The sequence below is a fragment of the Fukomys damarensis genome, unplaced genomic scaffold (genome assembly GCF_012274545.1).
Source record: "Fukomys damarensis isolate Sample0158 unplaced genomic scaffold, DMR_v1.0_HiC HiC_scaffold_33, whole genome shotgun sequence".
Classification (NCBI taxonomy): Eukaryota; Metazoa; Chordata; class Mammalia; order Rodentia; family Bathyergidae; genus Fukomys; species Fukomys damarensis.
In genome coordinates, this window is record NW_022900945.1 from 45,088,680 (window position 1) to 45,116,158 (window position 27,479).

General features: G+C 38.8%; 1 protein-coding gene across 1 annotated transcript in view; it reads right to left on the reverse strand.

The window, feature by feature from the left end:
- The window catches only part of Trim33 (tripartite motif containing 33), a gene marked incomplete at its 5' end in the record, with an annotated part of 107,049 nt that overhangs the window by 45,409 nt on the left and 34,161 nt on the right, over positions 1 to 27,479 (reverse strand). Inside the window, 3 exons of the mRNA XM_010631302.3 lie at positions 16,281 to 16,413; positions 16,584 to 16,728; positions 17,261 to 17,379. Of these exons, the coding sequence (XP_010629604.1) occupies positions 16,281 to 16,413; positions 16,584 to 16,728; positions 17,261 to 17,379 (397 nt within the window). The remainder of the gene's footprint in view (positions 1 to 16,280; positions 16,414 to 16,583; positions 16,729 to 17,260; positions 17,380 to 27,479) is intronic.

Below are 27,479 nucleotides of genomic sequence, written 5' to 3' on the forward strand. Positions count from 1 at the left end.
AAAAAAAAAAAAAAAAAAAAAAAGGTACAAGTTCCCAATGATGACTGTAAATGTACTGTATTCCTAAAATGTACCAATAAAAGAATTTAAGAGGGGAAAAAAAAAAGTCCTTCAGTTAAAAAAGAAAATTTAGCCAGACATGTCAGTATGTGCCGGTAATTACAGCACTCAGGAAGCTGATACAGGAGAATCTCTATGAGTTTGAGGCCAGCCTATGCTACATAATGAGTTCAAGGTCAGCCTAAAGTATATAGCAAGACCCTGCCTTAAAAAAAAAAAGACCCATCTCCCTAAAGAATGTCCTTTGCTTCACAATCACACTTTATTCATTTTGGTGGTATGTGCACCCAATATTTTTCAAGGAGAAAGCATATGAACAGTAAAATTAGACCCAAACTTTCTGATAAGCACCTTGAAATTATTAAGAATTGCACCCATTTATACTGAACTAGATGTTGATGTGTTAGTTTCACAAAAACAAGGTCAGCTATTTCACTAATTTTATACTTATGTTGCCCCTTTTAAAAGAATGTTACAAAAGAAAAAAAAATTTTGAGAAAGAATGTAGTGGTGCATACCTATAAACACAGCATGTGGGATGCTGAGGCAGGAGTGTCAGCTAGAACTAATACTTAGTAAGATTTAGTCTTGAAAAACCAAAAGGAGAAAAAAAACACCTTAGCACTTCCCCTTAACACTCTTCACACACTCAAATTGGAATCATTTTGCTCCACCTTCAATATGTAGTGCCAAATCCCACCATCTTCTCAAGCTTGGTCTCAGCCAACTCTTCTGGTTCCATGTAAATTTTAGGATGCTTTTCTATTTCTGTGAAAAATGCTACTGGTACTTTGATTGGATTTCTATTACATGTAAATATTATTTTTGGTAATATAGTGATTTTGACACAATATTGGTTCTTGCCTATCCAGAACAGCAGTTATCTTCCGATTTTCTGACATCCTCTTCAATCTCTCTTTTTTAAGAGTTCTATAGTTTTCATTATAGAAGTTTTTCACTTCCTTGTTCTAGGTATTTAACTTTCTTTTTTTAACCTACGGTGAATGGGGTTGTTTACCTGATTTCTTTCTTGGTGGGTTTACTGCTGGTGTACAGGAATGCTACTGGTTTCTGTGTATTGATTTTGTGTCCTGGTACTTTGCTGAATTTGTTTATTCGTTCTAAGAAGCTTTTGGTGGTGTTTCTTAGGTTTTCTATGTAAAACAACAATTAATTCTACATTTTAAAAATTATGCCAGGTGTGACTGATGCCAAATACCTGTCACCCCAGCACTCTGGGAAGCTGAAGCAGTAGAATCGTAAGTTTGAACCCAACTTAGCCCATTCAGTAACCTAGCAAGATCCTGTCTCAAAATTTTAAAAATTAAAATGTGCTGGGGGTCTCAAAAAGGTGCTGAGGATATATCCCATTGGTAATTCCACCACTATGAATGAATGAATGGAGCCGGGGATATGGCTCAGTGTCAATGTCTTGGGTTCAGTCCCCAATAACACAAATAAATAAATGATCTGGAGACATTTCTCAAAAGACATATATATGGCCAACAACTTGTATGAAAAATATGTTTGATATCACAGTAACAGGGGAACGCACACCAAAGCCACAACAAGCTATTATTTCACACGTTACAATGCTATTATCAAGAGATGAAATTTAATTAACAGTGCTGGCAATGGAGGCATCATAAAGGAACCCTTATATATTACCAGTGGGAATGAATATTAGTAAATCATTACACAAACAGTGAAGAGATTCCTCAAAATACCAAAAATAAGTACCGTATGCTCCACCTATCTCACTATTGAGAAGCTATTCAAGGAAATGGAATTATTATAAATACTACATTTATGACTGTGCTATTATAAGCCATGATAAGAAAATCAACCAAAGTGTACATCAACAGATAAGTATATAAAGGAAAATGTGATATATGTACCCCATGAAATATTTCTCAGTCATAAAAATAATGCAATCCTGACATTTATGGCAACATGGATCAAACAGGAGGACATCACGTTGAATGAAATAAGCCACATATACAAGAAATATCTCCAGAAGTATCTGAACTGAAGTATCTGTCAGAACTTTTTTTTTTTTTTTTTTGGTACCGGGGATCGAACTCAGGTCCTTGTGCTTGCAAGGTAGGTGGCAGAATCGCTGAGCTAAATCCCCGGCCCTTGTCAGAACTCTTATATCTTTGTAACTTTATTTTCTCTTTGTTGTTTTATTGACCAACTCTATTCACTTTTTATTTTATCTATTAAACTTCCAAGAGTTATTTCTTACTTTGATTAAGACCTTTGAAGAGATCCTACTCTTATTTTGTACTGACATGTTCTTGTATCTTTCAGGATATTATAATTTTTAATTTTACATTTCTTTTTGTTTGTTTGTTTTGAGACAGGGTCTCACTATGTAGTTGAGACTGACCTAGAGCTCACTATGTAGCCCAGGCTGGTCTCGAACTCACAGCGATCCTCCTTCCTCAGCCTCCACAGTGCTGGGATTACAGGCGTGCTCCACCACGCCCGGCTTAATTTTACATTTCTTTTTGTTGCTTTGTTCCTATATTGTCTTTTGGTTCTCTTTTTTCAGTGCAGCTCGTTCTTTTTCATGTAGGTATCTGTATCAGTTAGAAATATATACAACTGTAGTGACTATGACACATATAAACAAGCAAGAAAAGAGGGAAGCAGTTGATGGTGTTATTCAAGAAAATCCAATTTAGGTTATCCTCGCTTTGTCCTCAGAAACACCAGTTTTACCCATCTACCTGGGAACAAGTATACAGAGCTGCTGCCACCACCACTCCAGAATGTGTCATTACTTCAAAAAAAAAAAAAAATGAGTCAGGCCAAACACAGTAGTGAATCCTAGGTACTAGGGAGGCTGAGGCAGGTGCATGCAAAGTTTGAGGCCCATTTGGTTAACTTACCAAGACCTGTCTCAAATTAATTAAGAAGGACCAAGGGACGGAACGTAGCTCAGCTACACAGCACCTGCCTGGCAAGTGTAATATCATGAGTTGGATCCCTGGTACTGAAAAACAAAAAAGGGTGGGGTTTGCCTGGAAATGTCACTCAATGGTAGAGTGCCTGCCTAGTGTGCAAGAGTCCCTGGACTTGATCCCTAGTATTACCCCCATGAGCGGGGTTGGGAATCCTGTAAAGAGAAGGATTTATGAATTGATGAGCTTCACTATAAGCAATGGGAGAAAGACCTAACTTTTTAACTGGAAATGATCCCTAAATGCCAAAATGTAGGAGCCTCTTCTGATCACTCACTTTCTCCAGAGGGCAAAAAATCTAATTTCTAAGAGGGAAATAAAAAGGTGTAGTGAAGTGGAAAAGTGTCACTACTGGCATTCTGTACATACATCAAGAGGGATGGCAGTGCCCCAAGGTTAAATAGGAAGATTTTTTTCCTTCATTTCATTGATTTCAGCTTCATACTTCACCCCCATCCTCCATAACTTGAAGTGCGAGAGTTTGATTTTATTTCCCTACAGAATATTTCTGGGATAACTATTATCTGTAGGTCATAAACCACTTTTAGTTTCTGAAAAATAAACTGATTGGATTCTTTTGTATCTCCTCTTGTATGCTTTGAGTTCATTCAATTCTACTAGGTCAATTATCAAGATCAAATCTTCTACCCATTTTCCTAATGTAAAAACTGGCTAAAATTTTCACTGTTGCCTCTTCTCTCGTCCTTAGTCTTTGTTACATCTGTGCCTCTTATATTCCTTTACTATAAATAGAATTTTTAGGAAGAAAAAGAATAACCTCATAATTTGAATAGAAATCTTGCAGTTCTTCCAAGTACAAAATTTCAGGTCATTCCAGTAATATTTTGCTTTCTGGAAAACAACTTCCAAGGCCATAAAATGAACCAAAGGCTTTTGTATTGAACTATGCCCAGGCTTTTTCATATGTTGAGACAGGGTCTCACTAAGTCTCTAAACTGCCCAGATTAAGCTCAAACTTGCAATCTTTCTGCCTCAGCCTCACAGAACCCTGGGCTGTATCACCACACCTGGCCAAAAATTTTGGGGGTTGGGTGGTATATAGGTTGCAAGCCATCAATATAATTGGTTAATAAGCTACTACTGAATGCTTACAATGTTAACTGTTTTACATGTACAATTCTTAATCACTCCTCAAAAAACCTTATGAAGTTGGTAATATAGTTCCCCTGTTTAAACATATATAGTAATTATTATTTTGAAAAAGCAACAGGGTAGAGTTAGGAATGATGGCGCACACCTGTAATCCCAGCACCCAGGAGGATCACAAGTTCAAGGACAGCCTGGGTTACATAGTAAGTTCAAGACACTTGGATTATGTATAGCAAGACCCTATCTCCAAAAAAAGAAAAGATAGAGGAATAAAATTAAAACTATAATTATAGACTGTGTAAGGCAATAGTTATGGAAAGAAACTATATTCAGAGGAAAATTTCACATCTTTTTAATAAACTAAAAGATTTAACATAAAAATTTAAGAAAAATAGAAAATCAATCTGAGGAAAAAATCAATAAGGATAAAAGAGAACCATGAGAATCATTTTAAAATAAGAGAACAAACAATATAATTCAAGAACTAGCTTACTAAATTGTCAGTAAAAGCCTCAAACTTACAGCAAAGCTAGTAACTATGGAAATAACCTCGGCTATATGGTATCATAAACAAGAAAGAGATACTGCCATTACTTTAATATAATCTCAGTGCTGTTTAATTCAAAGCTAATGTTTTAAATCTCTACTAGCTGATTTCTAGAAAATCTAAATTATCACAATTGGCTCAAAAAAGAGATGGGAAACCTGAGCTAATCAATAAGTATGCAAGAAATTGAATTTTTTTTTTTTTTTTTTATTCTTAAAGCAGGGCTTTTCTTTATAGTTCAGGCTAGCCCTGAACTCACTGTGTAGCACAGGCTGGCCTCAAACTCGTGGAAAGCCTCCTACCTCAGTCTTCCCAGTGCTGGGATTGCAAGTGTGCACCACCATGCCCAGCTGAAATAGAAACTCATAATTGCTTGGTTTAAGAGAATAAATGGCGCATAAAGTGACCTGGCTTCAAGGTTACACTGCTCCCCTTAACAGATAAACAGAATCATCTAAAATTCTAAAAAATTACACGTGCAAGGCAGAAGTTTAGAACTGAGGTGTTCCTGCTAGAATGCAAGTGGAAAATAACAGACTGTGTAGTGAAGAATTTAATCTTACCCAGCGCAGTCCAGCTTTGGCCTTCAGTTTCTAGTGTATTATCCTACCTAATAAAAGTATCTTTACCACAGAATCTTGACACAAGCCAGGTAAGTCTATGCTAATGATACAACTTACAGTACCAGATCAACCTTAAAAGGGGCAAAATTTGGACATAAGTTTGCACATGGGCAGTGAATCAAAAATTCTGGACATCAAGGGCACTAGTGGTACAGCACCTTTGGGTTCTGTGTTTTTTTAATATACCGAGGCTCGAACTCAGCACCTTGCAATTGCACATGCTACTGAGCTAAACCCCTGGCCCCACCTCCAGGTTCATGTTCTCCAAGACCACAAAAATAAATAGAGCCAGGGATACTGCTTAGTAGTGTGGAGCAAGCACAAGGTCCTGAGTTCAATCCCCAGTACTATGGATGGAAGGATGGAAGGATGGAAGGATGGATGGATGGATGGATGGGCGGGCGGACGGACAATAAGAAAAGACTGTGGGAATGGATCAGAGATACAGCATTTGTGTAGCATATGTAAGGAGGCTCTGAGTTCAAACGCCCAGTACCTGTTCAAAAAAGGGAGAAGGAGGGCCAGGGATTTAGCTCAGTGGTTCCACCGCCTGCCTTGAAAGCACAAGGTCCAGAGTTCGATCCCTGGTAACAAAACAAAACAAAAATGGAGGAGAGGGAGGAGAGGAAGGAAAGGAAGGAAAGGAGTAGGAAAAGAAGAACAAGAGAGGTTTTGTGGGTTGTTCTCTAAATCTGTTTTGTTTTTCCAGACAGGGTATTACTGTGTAGCCCAGGCTGGCATTGAACTCACAATCTTCCTGCCTTAGCCTCCAAAGTTCTGGGGTTACAGCCATCTGCCACCAAATGCAACTTTTCTAATTTTATAGAAGCAAGATCACTAGAATGACTGACTTACTGAAACATGTAGATTGAGAAGGACAGAGAGCATGGGCTGATGAACTTTTGATTTTTGATTGCTACCTACTCATTTATAGTGTTGGAAATGCAGCTACAGTTACTAGAGGTAAATGTTACCAATGAGATTTAGAAGCCAATTCCTAAGAAAGTGACTCAATAAATAAACTGCAAGTGGATAAGATTTTAAAAGAGCTAATTATGCAATCATTTTTACTACTGTTATCCGTAATAGATGAAATAAAAATAACAGAGCACTGGGACAGATCCTGACAGTGAGTGGCCCAAGCTCAGAATCTGGCCAGTGTTAAGAGTCACTCCTAAAAGAAAAATCACACTGGGATATTAGATAGTACCTATATGACCCCTACTCACAAGAAGGTAGTCCAGGTAAGGAACACAAAACCAAGAAACTACTAAAACCAGGGAGTAAAGTATAAAAGAAACAGGGCCAGGGCCAGATTTAGCTCAGCGGCAGTGACTGCCTGGCAAGCGCAGGGTCCTGAGTACCAAAAAAGTTTAGAGAAATGTTCTCGCTTTGGGGATCAACACTATAGCTAAAACAAACTTTACTGCAGTAAATTGTGAGAAAGATTAATCTAGAAGGAGTGTCTTTGGTGTTTTTGTTTGTAGTACTAAGGAATGAATCCAAGGCCTTCCCACTAAGCTACGTTCCCAAGCCCTGTTTATTTGGAGGCAGAGTCTCACGTAAGTCACTGAATTTCCCAGGCTAAGCCCAAATTTGTGATCCTCCTGACTCAAGCTCCTAGAGTACTGGTATTACTGGCATGAATGCTCCAAAATCAAAGAGTGTATCCGGGCTGATGCAGAACCCAGAACACAGGCAGTTAAATATGACCCAGACACACAGCAGGTTGTTCCTTAAATGATAGCTAGCCTGATGAACAAAATAAAAGGGCTCTGTTAAATTTTTGCCCTGAGAAGGGCAACTATCCTCTTCCTATAAATGCCAAATGGAACTCCAGAATAAGCAGTTGATATGCTTCTTATGCTAGCCATGTTGGACTAGAGCCACGTTGCTCAGAAGTTATTGAATACACTTCATAGTATATAGTAAACATTGGGACTCAGGGAGGTCCTTCTGCATGAGCATCCTATATAATCTTACCGTTGCGGAATCTAGCAATGATCTAAGTTGCTTTACCAAATTTAACGTCTCAATTTCTCTTCATGAGTATACAGATGCTAAGGAAATTAATGATTCATAAAAAATGGAAAAAGAGACAAAGGTAAAGGAATTTACCTCAGACATCTGGAAATCTTTAGATGGTTATGAAAAAATAGGATAAGGCAGACTCTGATGGGTTAATGCAGCACTACTGAAAGGTTGAGCTGACCAGAAGGAGCACTGTTAGTGCTTAACAATAAAGGGCCCTAATTAATTTTGCTATATTTTACCTCCAGACTGAAGAAATTTTAAAAGTCAGAGGGCCTGACCTCAAATTGCCTGGGAGAGGTAAGGTCTTCTACTTCAACCCCCAGCTGGGGAACCAAGGCTGACCCTGAATCATGCCGCAACACGAGGCACCAACTCCACAGCAAAAATCTGTAACATTTGACTCGTAATCCATTTAACTACTGCTGCTGACCAGAAATCTTACTGATAACATACACAATCGATTAACATGTTTTAATATATGTATTATACACAGTAAGTAAAATACACAAGAACTACAAAAGATCGCTTTTTACTGTGATATAAAAATTTAGTAGAAAGCCGGGCGTGGTGGCACATGCCTGAAATCCCAGCATTCAGGAGACTGAGGCAGGAGGATCGCTGTGAGTTCAAGACCAGCCTGGGATACATAGTGAGTTCCAGGTGAGTCTCAACTACACAGTGAGACCCTGTCTCAAAAAACCAAAAAAAAAACTTTAGTAGAGATAAACTCTTCACAAGATTAGTGCCACAGACATGAGATACTCCCAGAATGTAAGCTTAGCAATAATAGTGTGACTGCAAAATCATTACAGTAGTTTACTACACCAATAATATGTACTGCAGCTAATTTTCTGAAGATTTAATAACACATCTGTTTGCTTACATTTCTCCTAACTGAATAGTACCACATATCAGTGTTTACATTTTGATAAATTTTAACTTTCTGTAACTGATCTATATTTTATAGTAATAAATGAAAAAAGATTACATACATGTATATTAATATATTGATAAAACCTTCATGTTTTTATTTTTCTCTATATTTCTTGGTTATGCACATCATCTGCATTTTTCAAAATCTCCAAATAATAATAAGAAGAAGATATTGTCAAAATCTCCAAACAAACAAAAACAGCTGACACAATTTAAACCCAGCTTGTATATACAGCTGAGTACATAAAAAAGCCAGAGGGAGCCGGGCATGGTGGGGCATGCCTGTAATCCCAGCACTCAGGAGGCTGAGGCAGGAGGATCACTGTGAGTTCAAGACCAGCCTGATCTACACAGTAAGTTCCAGGTCAGTCTTAACTACATAGTGAGACCCTGTCTTAAAAAAAAAAAAAAAAAAAAAGCCAGAGGGAACTAGGCATGTGCCATGCACCAGTAAATCCTAAGTCTATGGGAAGCTGAGGCAGGAAGATCACAAGTTCAAGTCCTCCCTAGGCAACTTAGTGTCTTAGCAACACCCTGCCTCAAAATTTAAAAACCTAAAAAGGGGTGGGAATGTATGTAGCTCACTGAGTTCAATTCCCAGTACCACAAGGGGGGGGCAGTATATAAGATACATTTAATACTGACAGGGAATGGCAGTGCACTAGGATCCTCTGAAATCTACTGTCCTGAACAGTTCTAAAGGTCAAGTTCTAACAGATATTAGACTAGGAGGTAGTAATGGTTGATGAGAAAAGTTTAAAGTCAGAATATTTTAGACTATGTGAAGTCATTACATCTCCTTCAGCTGAATATACTGGTATGGATATGCGTGTCAGATGATGAATATTTCACCTTTCTAGTACTACAATACAGAAGGCATGAAGTTCACCCTAGGGACAACCTGAATTAGATGTACTAAATGGGAACCACTAGAGCTGTCCAAGCCCATAGCAGTTAATTTGAGACAGTCCAGGAAACTTGGTGGAATGGAGATTTATCATTTTAATAAAAAAAAAAATCACAAGTCAGTGCCTACAAATTCTCTGTAAAATAATCCTGTGTGGCCTGAAGAAAAAGAAGGTGGTTCATACAAAGAGTCAATGACTAAGACTAAAGTGCTGCCAGAATTTTATTAATAATCCCTAATGTGATCTGAGTACAAAAAAATCCAAAGAGGCTAAAGGAGAACAATACACCACCTGACTGATCTCTCTCTCTCTCTCTTCTCTCTTCCTTCCTCCCTTCCTTCCTTCCTTCCTTCCAGACAGGGCCGAGCCACGTAGCTCAGGGCTGGTCTTGAACTCACTATGGAGCCCAGGATGGTCTCAGACTCTTGGAGATCCTCCTGCCTCAGCATCCATGCATCGCCACACCCACTCACAGTGACTGATCTTGTATGTTTTCTCTGTCTCTTATGAAAAAGAGCCAACCACAATTTGCCTTCACATGGGAAGGGTTCAATTTGCATTTACTGTATTGCAGAGGGTTATTTCAATTCACCAGATCACTGTCATAATCTAGTTTAAAAAAAAATTGACTTGACATGGTCTCAAGAATAGTGTTACACTATATTGATGATATCATAGTATAAGAAACTAAAGATCAAATTAGGACTGCTTTAAACACAGTAACATATATGACCAACAGGGTTTGAATGCTAAATCTGGCAAAAGTGCAAAAGCCTGTCCATATAGAGATAACCTAGACCATGACGTTCCACAGATGAATAAAAATAAAGAGCCAGGCATGGTGGTGCATACCTGTAATACCAACACTTTGGAGGCTGAGGCAGGATTCCTAGTTCAAGGTTAGCCTGGGCTACACACAGAATCGAAGACTGGCCTTAGCTATACAGCGAGACACTGTCTCAATTATAAAAAAGGGCCAGGGATGAAGCTCAGTGGCGCCACACCTGCCTGGCAAGCACAAGGTCCTGAGTTCAATTCGCAGGACCGGAAAAAAGAAAAATAAATAAATTTTAAAAATAAAAAAAAAATGAAGAAAAGAAATAACACAAAGATAAACTGTTATTGCCCCTTAGCCTTAGAACTAAACAGAAGTCCCAACATTTGGCTGGTATTTTTGGATCTGAATGACTATATATTCCACATCTGAGAAAGTATTATACTACATACTGTGAGCCTGAAAACAGATCAAAATTCAAAGTTTGGATTTACTGCTTTTGCAATATTTTAAATTAAACCATCATAAACTGGAACTACCTGTATGCTGGATTATTCAGAAAACAACAGAACAAAACACAGGTTCCAAGACATTTGTGGTGTGTTACATACCATGGTTAAGGATGGCAGGGATACACACCATAATAATCACAGGAAAGGGGCAAGTAGTCAGGGCACACATGAAAAATAAATGGTTGGTCCGGGGATTTAGCTCCATGGTTCTGACGCCTGCCTCGCAAGCACAAGGACCCAAGTTCAATTCCCAGTACCAAAAAAATAAAATAAATGGTTAATTTTTTGAAAATTGATGAAGTTCCACATAAGAAAAACTGGGTTCATTTTACTATTCTATTTTTGTGTTTATTTGAAAATTTCCATAATAAAGATAAAAATAAATGCACCAAAACTAAAGGGGGAAAAGCCTAACCCACATGAATGGGTTATGAAAAGCAGCCCACACATGAATGGGCCCCAAACAAAAGCCATGTCTAAACGCTAAAAAGCAATACTGGGGGGGGGGGTCATGAGCCACACTCACATGATTGTGGAAGTATCAGCAACACATACTTTAGCAGACTGGAGCTACAGCAAAAGCCTTTGTAAGTGCCACGCAGTGGTATCCACTAGGATTTTAGACCTGAAAACCTCTGGATACTATGGTACAATATACACCATTTAAAAAATAAAAATATAAAATAAATCAGTTGCTACTGGGTATTAATCAAGACTCATATGACTGAAGGACATAAAATAATCCTGAATCCTGAAATTACTCTGTTTTAGATGAGTCAAGAGAAACACCCTAACAAGGCAGGTACCCTCCAGGACACAGAAGCATTTCCTATAAAAGCTGTGTATGGGTAGCATATGACTATAATACCAGCACTTACAGAGGCTGAGACAGGAGGATTCCAACTTTAAGCCCAGCCTGAGTAACATGACAGAGCAAGACCGTCTTAAAAATTCAAACAAGGGCTGGGAATACAAGCTCAGTAAAAAGGCCACAGGTTCAGTTTCATCCATCCATCCATACACAAGCCAGCCAGCCAACAAATATATGGAGTCTCTATAAAAGGGAAATGAGACCAGAGAAAGGAAGTAGAGCACTAGCACCGCAGGGACCCTTGCCCAAGGTCTCACCGCCTGCCCCCTGGAGGCCTGGCTATCGGTCACCTCCCGAGTATGAGCAGTGGAGATGGAACAGCGAGTCAGGGAGAGCTGTGTTCACGTAATGAGCTTAGGAAGGATCTCCACCTTACCACAGACTTACCAACAAGTGGTCTATGGCTTCAGAGAAAGGTGAAATGTGTGGATAAAAACTGGCTACCAAACTCCAAGCAGCCATACAAATGCAACCAATGAAAATTGTGCTGGACTTCTTTTACCGGGATCCACCAGACAGATCTTGTAAACAGCTCCTAACTGCTAAATTATACGACTTCTATATTGGGTTCTGAACTCCCCTGGACCTTCTTCTTGTCTTTTTTGCGGGAGGCTATTACTAGTTTCCCCTGGTGGAAAACTTGTTGGTATATTCATCACAATCCTGCTGAACTTATAATTTGGCCCATGTATTCTTTTCTGTTTCTTTGGCTTTGTCTCCTCCAGACTCCAAGCTATAAGGCTACCCAAGATGACAGTGCCTGGCACCTATCAAGGCCCTTTAGACAGACCCTCTGCAGAGTAACTCTGACTCCTGATCACAACTACTACCCTCTTCAGCCAGAAGTAGCCAGAGTAGTCTTTGCCCTTTGTCCCTTCACAGCAGTTAGGGGCACTTATTCAGAGGAGGAATATTGCAGATGGGGAAATTAATTAGGTGTCTTCTAGGCAGTTAGACAGGGCCAGCCCAGGCGGAACCAAAATGGAGGACTATCAAAACACACTCACTGAAGGCCCGAATTGTAAAAGGAGAGAAACTACCACAAATAGCAGTGAATGACAGTCTAAATCACCTGGGTGAGGGACAATAATCTTCCAAGAAAGATCCCTGACCCGCCATTTTCCAACGAAAATCTTTGCTCAGTTTCTCTTATGTTTGCTACGTGATTTGTTTCCCCACTGGATCCCCATTTAATCAGTACTACCTGGGTGACTGTACTTGTAATCTTATTGGTTGGTCATGGTTTTCTCCCAGCTCATCCCCACCTTGTAAATTTCCACTGGGTCTTATAGTTTTGTCCTACTTTGTACCTGCCTCACCACATGGCTTTGCTGTATAAAACATCTTTGAAAAGGGGGGTAGAAAAGCAACCTATTTTCCAGTCCCCCTTCTGCCTCTCTTAGACAGAAGCTATCTTTCAATAAATTTTCCTACTCTTAAAATAAAATATATATAATTACTAATTCAACAGAAGGAAGACAATTTGTAAAAACCAAATTCAAGAGTTCTAGAAAGAAGCCAGGGAGGCTGAGTCAGGAGAATCGCTGTGAGTTTAAGACCAGCCTGGGCTACATAGTGAGTTCCGGGTCAGTCTCAACTACACAGTGAGACTCTGTCTCAAACAAAACAAAACAAACAAACAAAAAAGAATTTTAGAAAGAAGACACAATAACAAACCACAGGAAAAAGAGAAGTAAACAAGGCACCAATCCAGAAGGCTCAAGCTCTTAAGATCAAATCAAATTTCTCAGAAGCTGAAACTGAAACTATAAAAGTAGGGGTCAATGTCTTCAAAACTTGGAAAGAAAATTATTTCTGACAATGAAATGTGAGGCAGCAAAAAGGCACTTGAGATATGGAAGGATTCAGAATACCTTTCATATACAGTGGGAGATGAGTTAGGAAGACTGAGGCCGAATTGGCCCACTTGATGAGCCCTAAGAAAAGGATCATGCAAATGTGGTGACATACTATAGGAGAAAGTAAAAACAGCTGAGATTCTGTTGTGTACCCGGACAAGTACCATGGAGGGTGGGAGACAGATGAATCCTGTATAACTCTAATGGGTTGTGCTTGTGTCTGAGAGAATAAAGCCAAGATATGCTAGTCACTCAGGGCCCTCTGTTGAAGGAATACAAGAGACCCCTGGGCCCTCCATATTTTAACCTGAAGAGAAAACAAAACAAAACAACAGAAATGACTTATACAGGAATGTGCAACCAGAATTCAGAGATAGAAACTACGTGTAAGTAGTATCCCCCACACAACGGCATCTTTGGAACCACATGAGGAGCCCCTGGAGCCTATGATTACACTGATGCTACCCTATGCACATTCTCTATTATAATAATCAACAAAGCATCATTTGATTTATGGACAGAAGTTCCAAGGCGAATGAATGGTCAGCATCCTCCTTGGAAGGCCACAACTCTACTTGAAGGACATAAAGCATGCTATTTATGGGTTTTCACTGAACTCTGCAGATGGTGTCAGAAGTGAAGATGATCTGTGAACAGAAGATGAAAAGAAAGATGCTGCTGAGATTTGGCAACAAGGTGTCTTGGTACACACCTGGAACCCCACTACTCAAGAGGCTGAGGCAGCAGGATTCCAAGTGTAAGGCCAGCCTGGGGAGCTTAGGCAGACCCTGCCTCAAATGAAATTAAGGGAGGCGATGGGGTGGGGATGAAGAACATATGCCTAGATTCGTGAGATCCTGGGTTCAGCCCCCATAGTATATGGCAGGGAAGAAAGGAGGGGAGGGAGGAAGTAAATGATTCAGTAATATATGCCATACTGAAAAAAAAACTTAATACTCTAACCATAAGGAGACCTCTGCAAAGTGCTTTATTATTGTTTTCTGGGAACAACTACACTTCAAAGTAATACTGGCAGCAACATGAAAAAAATGAATTTGACAGTAAACCTTAAAGTAGAGATCAATTATAAATCTGTTATAGTAAAGGAAACCTCGGGTTTTTTTTTAATACAATGACATAAGTTTGACAATAGTACATCCAGAAAAATTATGGTGGAAATATGAACAAAAAAAAAAAAGTGGAGTGTGATACTGTAATACAGAGTATGATCATGCATCCTTTAAGAAAGGGATAGGTTGGGTCAGGGATTTAGCTCAGTGGTTCTACTGCCTGCTTCATAAGCAAAAGGTCCCAAGTTCGATCCCTGATACCAAAAAAAAAAAAAAAAAAAAAAAAATAAAGAAAGAAAAGAAAAAGGAAGAGGAAGAAGAAAGGGATAAGTTGGCCAGGCATAATGGTATATGCCTGTAGTTCCAGCACTCAGGAGGCTCAGGCAGGAGGATTGCCAGGAGTTTGAGGCCAGCCTGGCCTACACAGTGAGTTCAAGGCCAGCCTGAACCACATAACACCCTGCCTAAAAAAAAAAAGAATAAAAATAAAAGGGACAGTTTCTGAGAACTGAGTTATTAGGCAATTCTGTCATTGTGCAAACATCAGAGAGTAAGTATTCATGCCCAAACTAATGAGGCTAGGGTAATGTAATAGGGCCACCTATATATGTAGTATACATTCAACTGTTGTTTGGAGCATGACTATATTTCTTTGTCTTAATTCCTGGAACATAGTTCCTAAAACTCTGGATTTGGGAGTGGGGATGCAGGGGCAGAATGGAGGATTGAATCCAAAGCCTTTGCACCGAGCTACATCCCCAGCCCTTTTGTTAAAATTTTGAGGATCACTGCATGTTCAAGGCCAGCTCAGACAACTTAGTGAGACTTTTTCTCAAACTGAAAAAGAAAAGAATAAATGTACCAGGCAACACGGTGCATGCCTGTAATCCCAGCATTCAGGAAGCTGAGGCAGGAGGACTGCCATTGAGTTTGAGGCCAGCATGGGCTACACAGTGAGCTTGAGGCCAATCCAAACCTCACAGGAAGACCTTGCCCAACCCCCACCCCCAATAAAAGAGTGGAGGCATAACTTAGTGTGAAGGCCCTAGGTTAGATTCCCAGTATGGCCAAAAGAAGGAGCAGAGAGAGGAGGGAGGGGAATTTAAAATACAACTTATCCTATACTTGATTTTCTTTTTGTTTTGTTTTTGCTTTTGAGGGACAGAGGTGAGACAAGGACTCACTATGTAATTTAACCTGGTCTTGAATTCACTATGTAGCCCAGGCTGGCCTTGAACTCTCGGAAATTGTCCTGTATCAGCCTTCCAAGTGCTGATTACATACAGATGTGCCACCATTGCCTGGCTTCCTAAAGTTTCTTGACAATACTCATGGAATTTATTTCTATCCATCCAGAAAAACTGTTATTAGAAAACACTTTTAAAAATTCTACAGATTGTAGTTAAATCAGACCATATTTTTTTTACATGTAATAAACAGATGCTGTGAAAGCTAGAGAAATTTACTAAATGAAGAATTTAATTATATAGCTGACCAAAAATTTCAGTACTGAGGTGAAACAGACTCATAAGTAAATACTATTGATTCTCAAGGTAAAATGTGATTAAAATATAAAGTCATGTAATAGTAACTATGCTTACTTAGCTGTTTATAAATTCTTAGTTTTCCTGCAAATTATACATCTAACTTGGTATCAATATATGTTTTGATGTTAAAATGGGTATCAGCCACATTCATGAGAAGTTAACCATACCCATATTGCCTTTACAGATACAACCTACAGCCTAAATATATTAATTAGTAAAAGCTTATTTGAACAAAAGAAATAAGAACATAATTCCACTCATACAAAGGAAACCCACATAATGACACATTTTAACAAATATTTATAAGACAATTAGAGATGAACATGAAAAGCATTAAGTAATTTATCAACACACATACTGCTTCAAGAAATAAAATACATAAAATTTAGATTTCAAATGCTGAGACAAAATTCATAAGCAGTTTTTATAATGCTTCTCAGTAAGCAATTATGACTTCTGTACCTATGTTCTTTGTGTTCCAATAGCTGACAGTCTCTACATGTTAATCTATCACATGTTTCACAGAAAAGTTTCAATTGTTCTTGTTTGTGTACAGGGCAGAAAACAGGGCGCTGACCAGATGCTCCAACAGACTCTGTAGCAAAATAAAACAAACACTTTTTTCAACTAAACATAATAAAACTTTTACTAATTTTCTAAATTTTTAAAAAATCTTTCTAAATTTTAATTGATGCCAGTATGCACAGTGTTATGGGATCAGAAGAGGAAGGTTAATTATAATCATTAAAACTACATGTATCTTACCTGAGACATCTTCTTTCTTCCTGATCAAGTGATCTTTAGTGAATTTTACTCTTTGATGTGCTTCGATACAAGTCTTACATAGCCACTCTCCACATTCTACACAAAAGCCAACTGCACTAGCATTGTCTTCACAACTAGTACATACCTAAAAGAAGAAATAAATACTAATCTACATTAAATTTACCAAATAAGAGATTCTCAAAATAAAATGGTGAGAACATTCTAATTAGCTGTCAAACATACTAGCAGATTCACTATAAATAGAATAATCTTATTTTGAATAAACTTTATTTATCTTCAAATAAATCTTTTTCTAGAGCCAGGGATTTAGCTCAGTGGTTCTGCTGCCTGCCTCGCAAACTCAAAGGATCCGGGTTCAATTCAGAACATAAAGTCTATGCAAGATTGTACTTTTTTTTTTTGGTACCAGGGATCTAACTCGGGACCTTGCACTTGCCATGCAGGCGGGCAAGCACCACTGAGCTAAATCCCCAGCCCCAAATTTTTAAGTGATGATTTTAGTTTCATTAATCAAGTTTAAAGGTGTAGAAAAAAGCTAACCTTTATTTTCAATTTGAAAGATAAAATGAAACCCTATAACTACCCACACATTTTTTTCCTTATAATTGACATTTTGATACCAAGAGAAAAATATAAAGAAAAATTGAGAGGCATACCTGTTCTGATTTTTCATCAGAACTGCTAGGGGCTTCAGATGTGTCTTTCACAAAATAATTATCCACAAGGTCTATCTGTCTGCATTCTTGGCGGCATACTGGGCATCGTATTACACCAACTACAACACAAAATGGCAACATTAAATAATAATCGGGGGGGGGGGGTTGATGCCCATATGGAAACCATTTATGTCACAGACATGACCCAAAACTGAGCATGGAGAGCTGAGTAAAATGAGTCGATGAGTTATTCTTCTGGATGGGATGGGGGATGATACCCTACTTAGGAAGAGAAAACAAGTATTCATACAGCACCCCCAAACACTGTTTTACTATATGTAGGTGAATAATTCTCCCAAAAGAAATCTTAAATCTTCAAAACCTGTGTTACTTTACACAACAAAGAGGACTTTTCAGGGGAGAGAGTGTCTCACTGTAGCCCAGGCTGGCCTGGAACTTGCCATCCTCCTGCCTTACTCTCCTGAGTGCTAGGATTAAAAGGCATTTACCACCACACCTGGCTGCTTAATTAAGGATTTTCAGGTGAGAAATATTTCTGGATTGTCTAGCAGGCCCTAAATGTATTCAAATGGCCCTATAAGAAGTAAGCCGAGGGCCAAGGATTTAGCTCAGTGGTTCTGAGACCTTCCTGCCTCACTAGTACAAGGACCCAAGTTCGATCCCCAGTACAAAAAAAAAAAAAAAAAAAAAAAAAGTAGGCAAAGCTGGGCATGTTGGGCATGTTGGAGCACATCTATAATCCCAGCATGCTGGGAGGCTGAGGCAGGAGGGTCACCAAGTTTGAGACTAGCCTGGGTGATTTAACAACTTAGAAAGACCCTGTCTTGAAATTTTTAAATTTCCTAAAAAGGGTTGAAGATACAGTTCGGGGTAAAAGCCTGCAATCTTCAATACTAGGGAATAAAAGGAAGACAAATGTAGATTAAACTACAGATAAGCAGAAGGCAATTGAAAATAGAAGCAGAAACTGCAACAATATACTCTGAAGATAACAGCAGACCTTACAGAAAAGCTGAACACTTTTAAAAGTTGAAAAGATATGAGAAAATGGATCCTCCCCCAGAGCCTGCAACAGAATCAGACCTGCCGAGACATGGGCATTAGCCTGGTAAAATTAATTTTAAATTTCCTTCCCCAAAACAGTAAAAGAATAGGATGTATGGTGCTCTCGGCTACCAAGTTTGTAGTGAATATTACAGCAGCAACAGAAAATTAATATACAATCTATCATATTATAAAATGACTTGGTTCAGGGACACTTTATGCTGAGAGAAGAGGCAGTCACCTGTGCTCTCGCACACAAGTGTTCTAACATCTATCATATGGAAGCCAAAGCTAAGAGCTAAAAAAAAAATAATACCAGTGTCAATAACAAACTACTGTGCATTAGCCATGGAAAGGAAGGTACAGTATAAGGTCCTGCCTTCAAGAAGGGGTTCAAGACTAGTATATAAGGTGGCATGATAGCATATATCTGTAACCCCAGCACTCAGGAAGCTGAGACGACAAGTATAAGGCCAGCCTAAACTAAAAAAGGTTTAAAAAAAAAAACCTTAAAAAAGAGACTACTGTATGTTTACAGCCCATAATGTGCACAAGCACAGAAAGCACCACATAAAAGAATATGATATAAACAGCTGCAAATGTTGTTCAAAAGTTGTGTAATATGCAAACTACAGAAGCATATAGTCATTCTGGTGAAAAATTAAAATGTAAATGTCTCATTCTTAAAATAGGACTATTAGTCTCCCAGAAGACATACAAACACAATTACTGTTACAAATATAATGTGTGTGTGTGTGTGTGTGTGTGTGTGTGTGTGTGAAAACAAAATACTGGTTCATATAGCATAACACTTGTTATTTAATTTACCATCAAAATGTCACATGCAAAAAGCACACAAAGATCTTAATCAGCCAGGTGTGGAATCCAAGCTCAACTAAGGAGGAAACAAGCAAACTAAGCATGTGCAAAATGGTAGAGTATTGAGGATCAAACTAAGAACCTGTGCTTGCAAGGAAGGCATTGTGCTAGTGAGCTAAATCCCCAGCACAGCAAGTAAAAATTTTTAAAACAGAAGATAGCGACTATAAAAGATGGCACAAAATATCTCTATGTACATATAATCACACTGACAAAACACTGAGAAAATGTGAAATTTCTAACACCTAATGAAGGACTATTGTTACTGAATGACACAAAAGATGGAGAGACATCCTAAGTTTTGAGTAAGAAAGACTTAATTTAGGACTAGATATGTAGCTCAGTGGTACACAGTATACTGAGTATGTGTGAGGTCTTGGGTTCAATTCCAGGGAGCAAATGAAGGAAAAGACAGTTTCATCAAATATCTATTGTATCTGTGTAAAAAAGTAATTTAATAAAGTCCCATCCATTGTTCTATTTCTTTTGAAGCTCAACAATGCATTTTCAGCTTCAGCTCCAAGTCAATGTAGCACACTAACAACACAAATGCACCTTTTTCTCAGGATAAATTTGTCCTAATAGTAAGGAATTTAGATTAATAAAAATCCAAATAGGAAATTTAGACGATTAATACAACATCCAAAGATGAGAGTGGAGGAAGGCACATGGCATACAAATCAGTAAATAATAAATTTTAAACTGGGCATGGTAGCGCATTTCTGTAACCCCAGCACTCTCCAGAGGCTGAGGGAGGAGGATCACCGTGAGTCCAAGGCCTGCCTGAACTGCATACAGAGACCCTGTCTCAAAAAAAACAAAACAAAACAAAACAAAAAAAACAAAATTTTTAAAATAATCTATTTTAAGAGAATGTAGATGGAAAAGGCTACACAGTGAAGAAATCCAGCTTTGTATATACAGAAAGGAGGGGATAAACCTGAGAAAGATTTTTGCTGGAAAGCTTTCCAGAGAAGCTTAGAGTTCAGAAACTTAAGACATGAAGAAGTTCCAATAAGAGATAAGTAACAAATCCAAGTCCAAAGGTATCAGCAACCTATACTCCTATACTGATTATTTAGCCTCTGATATTACCCTACAGCCAGGATACCTGATCCTCAAGACAAAACAGCTAAAGGTTGTTCGGGGATTTTTTTTTGTTTTGTTATTTATTTCCTTATTTATCAACAAGCTTCAAAATTATATAAATGATTGCACAGAAAATGAGATCCATTTTACATTTTCCAAATGAATCCATGAGTGTTGAGTAACCCTGGTATAATTAGTGTATAGCAAATAAGTGTGCTCCTGCCTCAATCCTATTAGTTGCCATGGTAAGTTCTGATCATGACATAAAACATCTAAGTTCAAAGACAAACCTACTAACCAGTTTTATGCATAATATCCCTTGAATAGTTTTATCACTTCAAAATTAACTCATGCTTATTAAGCTGGTTTATTCTGAATGCCATATTGCTAAACTTGTGGGGAGGAGCATTTAAGAAGGGAGATGAGCCTTTTTTTAAGGGACACAGGAGTCAGATATGGTCTTTTACAGGCCTGAAATCCTGGCACTCTACAAGGCTGAGAGGCAGGGGATATAGCAAATGAATCCAGACTGGAAAGCTCAACAATTTAGCAAAACCTTGTTTCAAAAATAAAAAAATAATAAATAAAAAGAGCTGGGACTATAGCTCAGTGTGAAAATCATGGGTTCAACCCCCAGTACAGCAAACAACAAACAAACATACACAAAGTAAAGAAGAGCTTGCCTAACATACCCAAGGCCCCAGATTTGATCCCTAGCACCACATAAAAAATAAAATATACTGAAGTGCACAAGTCTACAAACTAGTATCTTCACACCATTAGGTTAACAGAAATTTAATTTCAATAAATTGTTGGCTGGTAGACTTCAACTAAAGATGGATGACTGAGCAGTTAGAGAAAGACCAGATGACAACTCCCATTCAAACACGTAAAATGACTAAAATACAGCAAATTAAAGTGTATTTTTAAAAATATATAGGCCGTGGGCTGGAGATTTAGCTCATTTAGCTCAGTGGTTCCACCGCTTGCCTTGCAAGTGCAGGGACCTGAGTTCAATCCCCGGTAACCACCCCCCGAAAAAAAATTATATATATATAGATATATATCTATCTATATCTATCTATATCTATCTATATCTATCTATATATAGATAGATATAGATAGATATAGATAGATATAGATAGATATATATATATGCTGAGGGTGGTGGAACGCTTCTATAATTCCAGCACTTGGAAGGCTGAGGGAGAAGGATCACAACAAATTCGAGGCAAGCCTGGGCTACACAGTGAGACCTTGTCTCAAAAAACAAAAAGGGGGCTGGGGATTTAGCTCAGGGGTGCGGCTGCCTGCCTTGCAAGCACAAGGGCCCAAGTTCAATCTCCGGTACCAAAAACAAAAAACACCAAAAATACCCCTTAAAAAGCCAAGTAAACCTGGAAACAAATTCTGCAATGCCAAAACAAAGAAAGAGCTCTTTTAAAGCCCAAGCAGTAAGCACAGATTCAAGTGGCCACAGGAGTTACCAATCACCTTAATAACTGTGAAAAGAGAAATGAAGTTTAAAAGATGAAAGCACAGCCAGGTGTGATGGTGCATGCCTGTAATCCCAGAACTCAGGAGGCTGAGGCAGGAGGATGCTGTGAGTTCAAGACCATCTGGGCTACATAGTGAATTCCAGGTCAGACTCAACTACATAGTGAGACCCTGTCTCAAAAAACAAACAAAAACAAAAAACAAAGCTATGAAAGCAGGCTCTAGGTACCCTATAGCCCAAAATTGTTGCTAGCCTTTGAGTCATCCATGTGCAAAAAACCTCCAAAGACCTTCAGGCACAGATAAACCACCAAAATTGGCATGGCACATAGCATGCCATGTCAAGAAACCAGTAAGAGGGGCCAGGGATTTAGCTCAGTGGTTCCACCAACTGTCTCACCAGTGCAAGGTCCCAAGTTTGATCCCTGGTACAAAAAAGAACACTAAGAAGCTTGCCTGGAACCGTATAAACAAAACCATCTCATGAGAACCCCTCTAAACCCAGAGCATAACTGAAGCTCCCACTGAAAGATAAGCTCACACAATAAAACTACAGTACACATAAGAAAACCCAAAAGTCGTAGAATGGATCAGCAAACGTATTACATCAATACATCAAGATGCAACATAAAGGCCGGGCGTGGTGGCACACCCCTGTAATCCCAGCACTCTGGGAGGCTGAAGCAGGAGGATCACTGTGCGTTCGAGACCAGCCTGGGCTACATAGTGAATTCCAGGTCAGTCTCAACTACATAATGAGACTCTGTCTCAAAAAAAAAAAAACAAAACAAAATAAAAAAACAAAAAAAAAGATGCAATGTAGAAACTACAGATAACATAGCTATCTGAAAGTCTTCAAATATGTGAAGTCTGTGACTATGAAAATGGGCAGATCTGAAAAGAAAACATAAACATGGAATAAACTAAAAACACAAGTAGCAAGCACAGGATAACAAAGAACACTGTCAAAGAAGAAACAGATAAGAAGAAATCACAGAAGTTAGAGAAGGAAAGATGGAAATTACAGAGAGAAGAGGTGCCAGGCTTGTTGACACATCTATAATCTCAGATACTCTGAAGGCTGAAGAAGCAGAAAGAGCCCAAGTTTTTGTTTGTTTGTTTGTCTGTTTTTTGGTACTGGGGATCAAACTCGGGTCCTTAAACTTGTGGGACAAGTGGCGGAACCACTGAGCTAAATCCCTGGCCCGGAAAGAACCCAAGTTTGAGGACAGCCTGAGCAACTTAGCAAGATCATGTCTCAAAAAAGATCTTCAAAAAAGACTAAGATGTAGCTCATTATAGTAGAACGCTTACCTAGCACACATGCACTGAGGTCTTCCTGTTCAACCCTCAGCACCACAAAAAAAAAAAAAAAAAAAAAAGTAAAAAAGACAAACACCTATATGAAAAAATTCCAGTATGTGTAAACATAAGTGACAGAAGTTCTTGGTTAGAGGTGGTATTAAAAAAATAATGGCTAAGGCTAGATGCAGTGGCTTATATCTACAGCACACTAGGAGGTTGAAGCAGAAGGAATCCAAAGCTTTTTACCCAGGGAATGGACACACACAAAGACAGAACTAAGAACTCAGAGAAATGCAATTAAAGTTACAAACATAAAGAAAGGAGAGGGCCGGGATTTAGCTCAGTGGCTCTACCACCTGCCCTGCAAGTACAAGGTCCGGGAGTTTGATCCCTAGTACAAAGAAGAAAGAAGGAAGAAGGAAGGAGGAGGGAGGAGGAAGGAGGAGGAAGGAGGAAGAGGGAAGAGGGAAGAGGGAGGAGGGAGGAGGAGGAAGGAGGAAGAGGGAGGAGGAAAGACGAGGAGGAGGAGGAAAGGAAGGGAGGGAGGGTAGGGAAGGGAGAGATGGAGGGAGAGAAGGAGGGGAAGGGAGGGAGGGAGGAAGGGAGGGAGACCTGCTAAAATATTCTCTTTCATTAGCACATGTTCACAATACAGAATGAACACATTCATCATGGGTTACTGGTACATACACAGATCATATTTTGATCCTTTTTATTTCCCCTACCCACTTCTCCCATCTCCCCCTACTTCATATCCACAAAGTCTATCTCTCTGTTATTTTTCTTTCATTTTGCCCTTTGGGGAGCAGAGGAGACAGGGTCTCACTAGGTAATTCAGGCTGGCCAATGTGTAGCCCAGACTAGCCTTGAACTCGTGGTGATATTCCTGTCTCAGCCCCCTGAGTGCTGGGATTACCACTGTGAGCCACCACATCCAGCTTATTTTGCTCTTTAAATTCCTTATATTTTGGACTTCTCACATAGTAGAAACCATGGGATATTTAACCTCATTCCCCTCTGCAGTATGGACTCAAGGTGCATCCACTTTCCTGCTAATGATTTGAATTTGTCCTTCTTTATGGCTACCTTGTACTCCACTGGGTATATAAACCACATTTTCTTTATCCAATCATTTGTTGATGGGCTACTTCCAAGATTTAGCTCTTTTGAGTACGGCTGCTATAAACATGTATGCTTGAATCACTGTACTATTATTACTTAAGCTTTTTCAAGAAGATACCCACAAGTATAGCTGAGTCACATGGAATTTCTATTTTTAAATTTTCTGAAGAATGTCCATACTGAGTTTCAGTTGGTTATACTAGTTTACAATCCCACCCACAATGTAGAGGGTACCTTTTCCCCCACAACTTCACTAGCATTTGTTGTTGCTGTTGTGTGAGTTCTTGATGATAGCCACTCTTTTTGGAGTAAAAGAGAATCTCAGTGTTGTTTTAATTTGCATTTCTATAATGGTCAAAGATGCTGAACATTTTTTCATGTATCTACTGGCCATTGCACCTCAATGTCGACACTGAGAAATGTCTATTCATTCCAATCTCTCCCTTTTTTAAAAAAATTAGGTGTTTCATTTTGAAGGATCTAATTTTTTTTTAGTTCTTTATATAGTCTAGGCTATTAGTCCAGTGTCTGAGAAGTAGCTGGCAAAAATTTCTTCCCTGCCAGGCATGGCGGTGCACACCTGTAATCCCAGCACTTGGGAGGCTGAGACAGGAGAATCACTATGAGTTCGAGACCAGCCTGGGCTACATAGTGAGTTGCAGGTCAGTCTCAACTACATCATGAGACCCTGTCTCAAAAAACAAAAAAACAAAAAAATGTCTTCCCTGCTGGGCATGGTGCCAGGCTGAGGCAGGAGGATCACTGCAATTCTGAGGCCAGCCCAGGTTACACAGTGACTTCAAAGCCTATCTGAACTGCACAGCAAAACCCACTCTTTAAAAAAAAAAAAAATCCCACTCTGTAGGTTGTCTCTTCACTCTATTGGTTGTTTCCTTTGCTGTGCAGAAGGCCTTCTAACTTGGTAAAACCTTGTTTATTGATTGCTGCTGTTATTTCTTGTGCAACGGAGATTCTGCTCAGAAAGTCCTTGCCTATGTCTGTCTTCAAGAATTTTATCTATTTTATCTTCTGGCAGATTAAATGTCTCTATTTTAATACTTAGATCTTTGATCCATTTTTATTTTAGTTTAGTACACAGTGAGAAATAGGGGTCTAGGGTCCATTCTTTTCCATGTGTATAAGTCAGTTTTCCCTCCATGTGTATAGCACTATTTCTTAAAAGGGGCTATCTTTTCTCCACTGTATGTTTTTGGCCCCTTTGTCAAGGATGAAATAGGTGAATGTGGCTGCATCTTCTGCTCTGTTCTACTGATCCACACATCTGTTTTTGTGCCAGTACTATGTTGTTTTCACCATAGCAGCTTTGTAATATAACTTGAAATCTGGGATTGTGATGGCTTCTTCCTGGGTCCTATTACCCAGGATTGCTTTTGCTGTTTTGGATCTTTTTCTGGTTCCACATAAATTTTAGGATGTTTTTCTAGTTTTGTGAAAAATACTATAGGTACTTTGATTGGATTTCCGTTACATTTATGTATTATTTTTGGTAATATGGTCATTTTGACAACATTGGTTCTGCCTATCCAAAACAGTGGTTATCTTTCCCATTTTCTGACATCCTCTTCAATCTCTTTTTTAAGAGTTCTACAGTTTTCATTATAGAAGTTTTTCACTTCCTTGTTTAGGTTAACTTCTAGGTATTTAACTTTTTTTTTTTAACCTATCGTGAATGGGATTGTTTTCCTGATTTCTTTCTTGGTGGGTTCACTGTTGATGTACAGGAATGCTACTGGTTTTTGTGTATTATTTTGTGCCCTGGTACTTTACTTAGTTTGTTTTATTAATTGTAAGAACCTTTTGGTGGTGTTTCTTAGGTTTTCTGTGTAAAACAACAATTCCACATTTTAAAAATTATGCCAGGTGTGAGTGATGCCAAATACCTGTCACCCCAGGACTCTGGGAGGCTGAGGCAGTAGGATCACAAGTTTGAACCCAACTTAGCCCATTGAGTAACCTAGCAAGACTCTGTTCAAAATTTTAAAAATTAAAATATGCTGGAGATCTAAAAAAGAAGCAGAGAAGCCCAGTGTGGTAGCACACTCCTGTAGTCCCAACACTCGAGGCTGAGGCAGGAGGATCGCTGCAAGTTAGAAGCCAGCCTGGGCTACACAGTGAGTTCAAGGCCAGCCTGAATTACATAGTAAGACCCTGTCTCCAAAAAAAAAAAGTCAAAAAGGTGCTGAGGATAGCTCACTGGGAAAGCCAGTTTCAATTCCAGCACTATGAATGAATCAATGAATGAATGAAAGGAGGATATGGCTCAATGTAAGGCCTTGGGTCAGTCCTCAGTACCACAAACAAATGATATCAAGATCATTTATATTTATATATTTTTTCAAAACACATACAAATGGCCATATTATACAAAAAATGTTGACATAACAGAGAAACGAAAACCAAAGCCACAGTGAGTTATCATCTCACTTCTGTTACAATGCTATTATCAAAAAGACAAAATTTAGCAATGTGGGCAATGGAGGCATCATAATTATACATCACTGGTGGGAATGAAGATTAGTAAAATCATAACTCAAAGAAGAGACGTGTTACTTTTTTCTCCTTGCTGAGACAAAATACCTGACATCCAAAGTTAAAGGGGAAAGGGTTTATTTAGCTCACAGTTTATAGAGGTTTCAGGGCAGGGTGGCACATGGCAGAGGGGTGTCACAGAGAAGGAACAGTTCAAGGTGCCCACATGGTAGCAAAAGCAAGAACAGGAACTTAACAGCGTCTATCTGCCCCTTTTATCTTATCCAGACTACCAGGATTGGGTCAGTGAGGAGCCACTGTGATTACCAGTTTAGTAATCCACAACCTTAATTAATCCCAGCATCACACACTCTAGATTCAGCCACCTCTGAAAAAGTCCTATGACTGTATGAGGCTTTGAGGGGACATCTAGACACAAACCATAACAGGCCTCCTTGAATAAACTAAAAGTACCTTATGCTCCACCTATCTCATTATTGAGAAGATATACAAAGGAAATGAAATTATTATAGATACTTGCACACCTACATTTATGGCTATGCTATATTATAAGCCATGATATGAAAACCAACCAAAGTGTACATCAACAGATAAGTGAATAAAGGAAAATGTGGTATATGTACCCCATGAAATATTATTCAGTCGTAAAATAATACAATCCATGGGGCCGGGGATTTAGTTTAGTGGTTCCGCCGCCTGCCTTGCAAGCTCAAGGACCTGAATTCCATATCCAGTACTACAAAAAAAAAAA